Consider the following 11442-nt stretch of genomic DNA (forward strand, 5'->3'; position numbering starts at 1 on the left):
GTACATATTTTGATGTGCAATCAGAACTTTTTTTGGGGAAGTGGCATAGTTGATTGTAAAATAACTTGTTTTTTTTAATGAGCGGTTAAATACCACCCTTTGAAAAATATATGTCGTATACTATACGTGTTCTGTTTAGTTCAGTTGATATAAATAAAAATCATCGGTACCTACATAACCGCTTACGCGATGCGCTCTTCCTACCGCAAAATGCCGGCTATTTGGTTTCGCAAATTAGAAAAGCATTCAGTTTAAATACAATTTTTATAAATAAAAATTATTATTCTGCATTGCTAAATAAATACCCTCCGTATAACCAACAAAACCATCTCAAATAAAATGCAGTAATACACCGCAAATCCTGCACTTAAAAAGCACTAATTAAATTTTTGGTGTACTTGGATAAATATCATAATTTTCCGTTTGAGTGGTTCTAACGTTTACCATGAAATTACTCCTTGAAGTATAGTTTATAAACATTTATATTCAGGGTAAACTTAAAAAACGCTACTTACGGTATGTTTTCAATAAATAAACACCGAAATCACCAGCCCAAACAATAACACACACGATTGTCGTGACGTATTTTTGAAGTTATTTATTTTTTTTAAATGGCAGAACCAGGCATTAAAAACTTTATGGTTTGCTAGAGTAGCTACCAAAATAGCAATTAATATTAGTTCTTTTACCTGTTATAACTTCGATATCCGATAAATCGGTATAAAATAATCACCGGCACCTCTAGGTGTGGTATGCGTCTACGGCTGCATGTATCGCGTGAGCGGATAAAGTACATATTGAATACAGCGGTTTCTTTGTAAAATTTCGAGATAAGTTGTATAAACTTTTATTAAGAGAATCTTGATTGAAAAGAAGACGTAAAAACAAGAAATGATAGAAGTTTACCTGCAGCGTCTTTCACTGATTATACTCGTATAGCTGCTTTTCTAGCTGACTGGTCCGTGTGTCCCCTAATGCCATTTAAATTATTCAAATAGTAGTTTTAATACCAACGTGTTAGGGCAGCTGGTAAATTGATTTACTCTCATTTCAGGATATGTCATTCGCGCATCAAATAGACGGTGTGTATGTTTTGTGCGGCCTAATGCAGCACCGGGATACCAGACACCATCTTATCAAATATGTCTTCTTCAATAAAATTACGTTAGTTGTTGCTTTTATTATCATTTCTTTTGACAACCATACCAAACAATCCTGTCGCGATTCACCTAAGTTCAAGCTATCCAAATATCTTTAAAGTTACGTAGTCGTTCGATCGAAGTCCTATCCAAAATTCACGTATCACTTGAACGACTGTTGATATTAATAGAATCGAAACGTAACGACTAATGAACGACTTCTCAACGACTCCATAATCGAGACACATAATGTCGCGAGTCACATTTTACAGCGTTCTACAAATACTAAAACCTGAAAAATTACCGTAAAATCATTGACCTACTAACAAATGGACGTCGGGTCTAATACAAAAACCACGAAAAAAATGTCCGAAGTTAACCTATACAAACGTAGTGACATGTAACGAAATGTAAAAAACTAAAACATTTAATTTAAATTATAACGTCATTGCAGTACTGCCTAAGTTTGCTTGCAACAATTTAAGGACCCAAAAACACCATATTCAGCTTCTACTGGAAATTTAACAAAATGCACCATATTTAGCTTCGACTTAAAATTACTTGAACACAAGAGTAATGGAGTAGCCTTTATCGTAAATATTAATTAATTTTTATCTATATTATTATGTCGAATTTTGTGCAAATTCACTTAAAGAAATAATAAAGAGTTGGGCAGATACAAACATACATATATTACTACAAATGTGAAAGTAAGCGTGTACTATAAGATATGTACTGATATTCCAACTAAACGTAATTCTGAAAACCGGTTTATTTAGTTTTGTAATCTTCCTATAAATACATTTCTTTTTGTAAACTTCCCAAAAAATACATTTGACATTTTATTTCGTTAGCTCTTAATTTTAAAATAAGATTAAAATCAAAGCGACTCTATAGTTCCTTTGTTCTAAATATTTCAATCGCTTGTGGTTCGAACAATTGAAAATGACCAAAAAGTTTATATAAGCTTCTTGAAATGGACGTAATGGTCTCTTTCCATCTTTTGCGCATGTAATGTGTAGAAAAAGGACAGTTAGCTATTTGATTATTTTGTGTGCTTTTGTAATTTATATTTACGATTCATTTATATATAAATTAAATACGATAAAACCGTACTATATATAACACTTTTAAATGAGAACTATGATAACACAATATATTTGTTTAGTGAAAATATGGTACAAAATCCTGTTTTTACACTTTACTGCAGTAATTTTTACAAGTTATTATTATATGGCACTGCATGATTCACAACCGCGCTGTCACTCGAACAAATGAAGACTGTTGCACGATTGACGCTCTGTATGCGATTTTAACGCCCTATAGGTGCGGACACTTTTTAGCGCGAACCCGATGTCCATTTATTTGTAGGTCAATGCGTAAAATATATACTTTTTTGTACAATATTATATTATATTTACTCATTAATATTATCTAAAAACCCTGGTTTCTTCAGTAAAAGTAATAAAATGCAGTTTGACAACCAATTTAATAAAATTTGCAACGTCCATGCGGAATATTTTAGGTTCAAACAGGCAATTCAATCAATTATAAAAACAAATAACGTCAGTCATAATAAAAACGCGTGTGTTCCTTAATTTGACATTGGTGGAATCATCGAAGGTATCGATGGAGCTATAACATTATAAAGAAAAAGAAGAATTTGCGCTGAAACTGAATTTCTTCCAAGTGCTGACCTCCTGGTAAATAAAAATTTTTCCCGCCAAATTTCTTGATACTTATCGGCCGTAGACGAAAAATTATAAAAATAAAATGTGTTTATTTAGATATATTCTACTGGAAACAAGCGTTAAATTCAAATTACAGCATCATTTTAAAAAAGAGTCAAAAATTTTCGCTCGTTTCCACAATGCTCCCTTCGCTTCAGTCTGATCCATCCAAGCAAGCCCTAAACTCATTTTAAATCCTTAGAAGTAGACTAACACCATCAAAGGAGTCATATTTTCACACAATATTAATCAATCACTACAGGAAAACGAACGTTCAACGACTGTTGGATTGTGAAATTTGACGTTTAGTTGTCGAAAGTCTATTGAAAGAACTGTCAAAATTTTAGCACAATACGTATGACTTGTCGTTTAGAATCGACCTTAGTTCGATTCATATACCAGAATACATTTTAACGACATTTGGATCGAACGACTTCAAATTTGGACTCGTTGAAGTTCGACTGTGACACGCGAATACGAAAAAGTAGATCAACGACTAAATCGCTACGATATCGTAACGGTTTGATTAAGTGAATTCCACTACTGCACTTTGAATTTAGTAGTGATGAACAATGGACCTTATCCCTGTAGAACACCGTATCCGATACGACAAATTGGCTCCTGAAACACCAATTTGTAAAATTAATATTAAATTTATAGTAATAATATTTTTTTTTCCTATTCATTTGTTTTATCTTTTTTTATTTTGCTAGTTTCATTTTTAAATGTCATGCTTGCCGCACCCGTACGCTTCCACAGACACGTTTAAGGGTCGTATTCCAGAACTCTTCTCAATGCTCAAGTCAGGACTTGAGTATGATTTCAAGCACTGGAAATACGACCCTAATGGCAAGGACTTAAGTATGATTTCTAGTGCTTTAAATCATACTCAAGTCCTGATTTGAGCATTAAGTAGAGTTCTGGAATACGACCTTAACACTGACAGACAACTACACTAAAACTCACTGCACAACTTACACATTGCTTTTTGCTGTTGACGCACCACACCGCATTACCCTCTAGGCGATAGCTGAAAACAGTGCGTTGCTTTTGGGCAACACCCTCACTGAGCTATGGCCTGTTTGGCTTGCTGCAGCACTCACAACTTGCTTTTAATTAATTAGCAGATATATGTTGTTTATTATGTATATTTATTTGATTATTTTTATTTTTATGTTTTGCGTTTTTGTCTTCTTTTTTTTCGTTACTTGTTATTTCATATTGTTGTGTGTGCTTGTGGAAAGTCAACAAACGTATTCTATCTATCTATCTATCTAATTCTCTTATGATCAGTATTTTGTAGACTGCAAATGAGTTGATTATGCCTATGCTGAGTGTTGTCTCACCAATTTCAGCCAATTTCAATTCAATATAAATCTGAACCAGGTTTGACAATTTCCTAAACGTGAAATGTCCTGACGACGCCGTGCTTCGCACCGTAGTCCGTAAGCCCTGGTGGCAACGGCCAACCTCTGTGCTCGGGGAGACCGATCCTAGGATAGCTGGTAAGAAGTTTCTTAATTTGAAATAGTAGTCTGTATATTTCTGTAGGTTTCGTATATAGAGGACGAGAAGAACAGCAGCAGTTAGATGAATAGTTTTAGTAGATAGTTTATAGATAGTAGATAGTTTTATTAGCAGTAGAGCTCCTTGTGAAAGAGTTCGTCCAGGGAAGTTCTGCCACCTTACTTATTTCTGCCGCCAAACAGTAATGTTAGCATTGCCGCGTTTCGGTTTTGGGTAAGAGGGCTCATGAAATTACAGGCACATGGGATTTGTCAACTTATGTCTCAGGGTGACGGGCGCTGTGACAGCACCCCTCAGATCTTTGCTATTTAAAGTTCTGAGTGGCACTGCAAACGTTATGGACGGGCGTGTAGCTTATACTCAGGTGCACGACGTCACTTGATAATATTAAAAAAATATAACAAATAACCTGCGATGGCCAACATATCAGCGGCTTTGTTTTTTGGAGAGACTTTAGACAAACATTCGGCAATTAGGCTAAGCAATATGACGTTTTTTACCCTTAGCTTCTGACGTGTTTCTTTCTCTTAAGTGACTGCAGTAAAGAATATTTTAATATTATACAGGAATATTTGTAAAATAATAACCTCACAGGATTACATCACTAACATCATAAACAACAAGTTTTGTTCCATGACGTGTAATTGTTTATTAGATAATACTTTCGTACAAAAATATAAATATTTAAATAGGTCACTCTGAGCGGTATTAACTCTGTCCTGTAAGAAAATACAAGCGCTAGCGTAAGAGCGTTTGAGTACTACGTTCAATTCGTATCAGGGGGTCTACTGTCGATCTCCGTCCGACATCCGTCTGAAACAATTACCGCCAAATACGCAATACTTGACCAAATGAAAGCGACATCCGAAGTGGGTCCAAGTTTTCTTGATTTGTATAGTCTCGGATTCATAACTATTACGAATCAGATGCAGTGCTCAAGCGCACTTAGGGTCGTATTCCAGAACTCTACTCAATGCTCAAGTCAGGATTTGAGTATGATTTAAAGCACTAGAAATCATACTCAAGTCCTTGCCATTAGGGTCGTATTTCCAGTGCTTGAAATCATACTCAAGTCTGCTCAAATCCTGACTTGAGTATTGAGTAGAGTTCTGGAATACGACCCTTAGTATCAGACTGATGTAAGAAGCAGGAGCGCGGGTCGGGGCCGTCTGGGAGGACGTTTGTACTAGTGTGGAGTTGCTCATACACGAGATCAGTCGTTTGTGCCACTCATTTGGTTAGTTTGTCAAAACACCTCATGTCATAAAAATGCATCGAGTATATAACCAAATAGAGACGAAATATCATTTAATTTGTTTGAAAACTATTCTGCCATATCATTACTGTGACAACTGCGCTCCGATTGGCCAGCCCGAATTCAAAATAACTGATAGGTGTCGTCAATTGTTTCATTTTGAAACGACCAGTTAACTTGAGCTTTGCTATAATGGACGAAAATTGCAAAATTACATATTTAACATTTAATTAACGATGAAATTTGATTCCGTTTGTTTTGTAATTATATGTTTTGCTGTTTTTTTCCCACACCACTAAAAGAAACAGCGTGCCATTGTTAGAGTATTACCTTTATTACAATAAATACAGAATATTTTTGGAATATACGGAGAAGTACACACAGGTCAGTTGTTGGCGCTTCTATATTTCAATGCAAACCAGAGTTGATGTTTATAACTAACTAGGTAATGATAAACTTGGACAAGCAATTTCAAATACCTTGGTTACCTGATTTAAAAGTACCTGTCCAAAATATAACATTTTAAGTGCTTTTAATTTTTTTTTTAAATCGTCAATATTATTCTAGTTAGTAGTAGAATTAATGAAAAATATAATATTATACGTGGGGCGCACTATAAGTTTCCGGAACGAATAAGAAAAAAATACTATAAATGGTCAGAAATGACTTTATTATTTCTCAAAATTAAAAAGTGAAAAAGTGCATTAACGCTAACGGAGAATTCCGTAGCGTTAATGCGATTTTTCATACAAATGAACCAATTTTGAAATAAATTATGCCATTCCTCCGTGACAATCTCCGAAATATTTTTTCATACTCTTCGACAGCCTCTTCAGGTGATGAAAATCGTTGACCGCGTAACTGGTTCTTAATTTTTGAAAATAAATGAAAGGCAATAAACAAAGTGCCAGGTCGGGACTGTACGCGAGAAGGCTCTTAAGGTCAACGTTGTTCACCTTCAAAAATTAATATGCCTATCTGGATGTGTGAGAACTGGCATTATCGTGGTGCAAGATGATACGGCGTTTATGGTTATTTTTACGGAGTTTGTCAATAACTTCCGGCAAACAAATGATCGTGTACCAATCACTATTCACGGTACAACGATTCTCCAAAGCAACAGTAGCCACGTGTCCAGTTTTATTAAAAAAAGAAGCAATTATCCGCTTAGGGCACTTTGCACGCGCGCCACTTTGGTTGGTTTCGGCTCATCTCGAAAGACCCATACGCTCGATAGCTGCTTTGTTTTGGAATCGTAACTATAAATCCATGTGTTCGTCACCTGTTACTATATCCCACACCAAATTTGACGCCCTTTCATTGAATCTGGTAAGCATGGCGTTGCACCAAGTGACGCAATCCGTTTTTTGAGCCTCATTCAAATTGTGTGGGATCCACCGAGAGCACAGCTTTTTCACACCCAAATGTTTATGTAGTATTGATTGTATTGGACTTATGCCTATGCCTAAAGATGCTCGAATCTTATGGGATGTCACATGCCTGTCTGTTTTGGTCATACAGCGCACAGCATCGATGTTTTTGTTGTTCATAGCAGTGGACGGGCGACCATCACAAAATTCGTCACTGAGATTCACACGACCGCGTTTGAATTCTGCAAACCAGCTATAAATAGTCATCTTGCATGGTGCTTCATCGCCAAAAGCAGTTTGAAACCGAGTGAAGCTCCGCTGAACTGTTAAATTGCACTTAATGTCGTAGAAAATCATACTACGAAAATTTTCACGGGTTAAATCCATGGTGATGTAGACAACCAATATCTAAAATGACGTCACAATGTAAAAATAAGTGACAAACTGTAAAAATAAGTGACAAATCTGAGAAACAAACTGTATTCTACATTCAAAGAGTTCCATTTTCAGATGTTGTAATTGCTTTTTGAATATTGTTTATGTAAATGACCAGTTCCGGAAACTTATAGTGCACCCTATGTATCGTTATAAAAACCTAATGAACATGTGTAATTAATTATTAGGATTCTATTAATAGAATTATAGCTAGCAGATTCGCGTTAGAATTTTCGTTATGTTGCCGCTCTGACCACGTAACGTAATAAATAGTACGAGAAAGTGATGGGTAACCCTGCCACTTCACGCATACATTTGCGCATGTGCAGATAGCGCCTTGCTATATGTAGTAGTAGTAGGTAAGTAACTTTCAATCGTTGTATGGAGTGTCCGGGGTGTGCTTTGGTGGCACCTTTGTCGCACAGTCGATAAATGTAACTCCCTTCAAGTATCTATTCCCTCCCTCTTATGATTTGCGATCCCTTCAAACGAGGCGTGAAGAGGCATCTTATAAGCATGCTGGGTGGGCATAGACTTGGCCAGTATTTGTGTGGAGTCATCTGCCGGTCATGTATAAAAAAAAAATCTTAAAATTTTTTTGGTCTTCAAAGTAAAGCAAAAAGGTGCGAATATATTTTGCGCTTGGAAAGAGGTCGGTAGAGGTCGGACGATTGAATAATCGAATGTTTGTTGCCATCTGTCATACAAATCTGTTATTACTGCAAATTAATTATGTGTTTTAGCAGTAATATTTTTGCGGCGACAGATATTGTACTTGGCAAAGATCATTTTAGTATCCCAAAGTATTATTGCACCCTTTTGTTACGCCCTGGACGTGTAACTTAATTATTCTTTATATTCCAGAAATGAACGAAAAAGGCACTATCAAAAATTCTAATTTTGCTCCTTCTTCTACAGGTAAGATCATTTTGTATAGGTCCAATCAATAACTTTAAAAGCATCAACTTCTTCATCCGGGTACTCATTAGGGAGTAGTAACTGTAACATGACGGATACAGTAACGAGATTCTAGTGCGTACGCGTGAAACGACTGTTTCACTCTAGAATGAGTATCTGGTTAAGGTCAGCTCGCTGCGAAATCAGTGTGTACGTGGTAAACCTCAAAAATATGTCCCTAAATTAATTACTGAGTACACTTGAAATTTCAACAGTTTAAAGTTCACAAAAGATGTAACTCGCGGGATTGCACTAAGATCTCTGCTCCAAGTTAACGCGTGTTGCGCGAGTGGTGATTAATAGGCTAACTGGCAGGCCATGCGGCTGCACTTGCTTTTATTAGAAATCTAAATGCTTAGTCAACAGAACTACTTTTATGACAGACCATGGCAGAATATCAGCGAGTGCTATGTAATTAGCATAGTCCTCTAATGCTGAGTCATGGACTTTTTTAAATGCTCTTTTTTGCTCATTTGTTTTTTTTTTCTCTTATTATATTTTCCTATTTATTCTATTGTTTTCTTTTTGTATTTATGAACGAATTACTTAATATTTTATAATGTATTTTGCGTATCAAATCAATACAATTTTATTTTTACTTTATTTTATAGCCTTTTTTGACCAAGGGGAATCTGCTTACAGATACCCCGGCCCTGCGGAAGCAGAGCCGGGGTTATGTGGAATAGGGCTGCGCCTTGAAGGGGAGTAGCCCGATCGCACTAAACCCCCGGGGTGTTCCTCCTCTCCGCTGGCCTTCCATCTCGGGCCCTTCCAACTAACTCCCCCGAGTCCGCCATGGAAGCCAGGACACCATCCCCTCACCTGTGATGCTCAGTGGATGCTCCCCCAGCCAACGCGGCGGATCTGCTGGCATCTATCATCATCTAGCTTAACCTATATTAAAAAAAAAACTGGTTATAATAGTACACACACATTCAAACTGTGCAGCTACGTTTTGTATGAAGTTAGCACATCGAGTATATAACCAGCAATAAAGATGAAATGTCATTTAATTTGTTTGAAAACTATTCTGTCGAAACATTATGGTGACTACTGCACTCCGATTGGCCAGCTCGTATTTGAAACTATTGACGGGTGTCGTTAATTGTTTCACTTCAAACCAACCAGTGTATCTTGAATTTTGCTATAATGGACGAAAATTTGAAAATTACATATTTAATTGATAATTACCGATGAAATGTGATTCCGTTTCTTAATTAGATGTTTTGCTGTTTTTCCCACACCACCGAATGGAACAGCCCCCCATAGTTAGAGATATTATCTTTATTACAATAAATACAGAATGTTTTTGGAATACACGGAGACGTACATACAGTGCAGTTGGTGGTGCTGTAATTTGTCAGCTTTCTAATTTGTGATTTCAGTGCAAACGAGAGTTGATATTTAAAAGTGATATAAGGCCTATTTGCCTGAAGAGTTTCCAGGGATGGATAGCCCTTATTTTGTCTCTATTTCTATTTATATATTCGATTAGTTGGCATACCTGTGTTATTATACTAGTACTATGCTTTAAATAAGGATTGCTGCACACGTAAATAACCCAGACCTGCGGGTAATAGGTTTGCCGGTGGTTCACTCGACAAGCGCGTCGATTGTGGCTAATTCTCCTGTTGGATAGATCTATGTCCTCATTGCCGTAATTTTTTGACGTTAAATTCTATGTTTCAGACAAAATGTCCAAGCTGCGAGCAAACGATACAGCATTAGAAACCCAATACAGGGAAGATTGCGAGAAAATCACCAAAGCTGTGGCCCCCTTAGAACAAGTACAGGTAATAATACCTGTCTCAGGTTAGACCAAGACGTATACATATAGTCACGTCGATTAGATATTAAAAGTTTAATTTTTTTAAGATAAAGTAAGATATCTTAGGTTCCTCCACAACATAAGAGTTTAACCCCATCCTACATCTGAACAGTTCCTAAACGAGAACAGACTATTTTACCACACGTCCTGGATATATGAAATCTACTTTCTATAACGCATATCTTTTTATTTAATTAGCACATTAATGTGTCCTCTACTCTTCCACATCTTTACCTTCCAAAGCTTCTCCTCTCACAGCTTTTCTAAGCAGTGGGACTCCTTGTGAAAGAGTTTGTCCAGGAACCAGGAATGTTCTGCCACCTTATGTAAGCATTACTGCATTCCGGTTTTGAGGGGTTAAAGATGCTAGTGAAATTACAGGCACATGGGACTTGTCAACTTATGTCTCAAGGTAACAGGCGCAGTGGCCGTGCTCCTGAGATCTTTACGATTGAAAGCTTTGAGGTACTGCAATTGCTATGGACAGGCGTATTGGCTTACCACCAGGTGCACGACTTGATCGCCCCATTACTTTTTGGCTTGAAAAAAGCTCCTTCCACAGCTCCTCTTTTCAGAGCTGCTTCTTCAACGCATGCCTATTGTCGTCACTTTAGTTAGAGTTCCGAATTGGTAGACTATATTTACCTAAAGATACAAATTCAAAGAAGTGACACACTTAGGGTCGTATTCTAGAACTCTACTCAATGCTCAAGTCAGGATTTGAGCAGACTTGAGTAATATTTCAAGCACTGGAAATACGACCCTAATGGCAAGGACTTGAGTATGATTTTCAGTGCTCACTGCAATACTCAAGTCCTGACTTGAATATTGAGTAGAGTTCTAGAATACGCCCATAGAGTCGATCATACCTCCCGCAAAAATCCTTGAGTTATTGTGTTGTATTTTGTTCTATATGTATGATATATGTACATAGCAATTTTGGTTTCTTGCCGTTTATATTTAATAATTCTGTGATTTCAGAGGTGCATTCCATGCATATGACTTGAAATGTATATAAACATTCTCTGCTTATTCCGATATATTACGATAACGTTAACACACGCTATATAAATAATTGTTTCCAATTTTCAAACAGTGATAATAGCTGTTAGTTTGAGCCAGTTTTCAAATGCTTCGACTTAAATGTAGTAAGTTAAGTTAGATTGCTTGTAATGGTAAAATAATAGCACCCCTAATTGAT

General features: G+C 36.5%; 1 protein-coding gene across 1 annotated transcript in view; it reads left to right on the plus strand.

The window, feature by feature from the left end:
• LOC113230331 (E3 ubiquitin-protein ligase RNF123-like) overlaps positions 1-11442 on the plus strand; it is a 65105-nt gene that overhangs the window by 11599 nt on the left and 42064 nt on the right. The window contains exons 5-8 of the mRNA XM_026464220.1: positions 1055-1164; positions 4256-4374; positions 8321-8374; positions 10103-10206. Of these exons, the coding sequence (XP_026320005.1) occupies positions 1055-1164; positions 4256-4374; positions 8321-8374; positions 10103-10206 (387 nt within the window). The remainder of the gene's footprint in view (positions 1-1054; positions 1165-4255; positions 4375-8320; positions 8375-10102; positions 10207-11442) is intronic.

This window comes from Hyposmocoma kahamanoa, unplaced genomic scaffold (assembly GCF_003589595.1).
Source record: "Hyposmocoma kahamanoa isolate Upper Pololo Valley unplaced genomic scaffold, ASM358959v1 101, whole genome shotgun sequence".
In the NCBI taxonomy this organism is placed as follows: Eukaryota; Metazoa; Arthropoda; class Insecta; order Lepidoptera; family Cosmopterigidae; genus Hyposmocoma; species Hyposmocoma kahamanoa.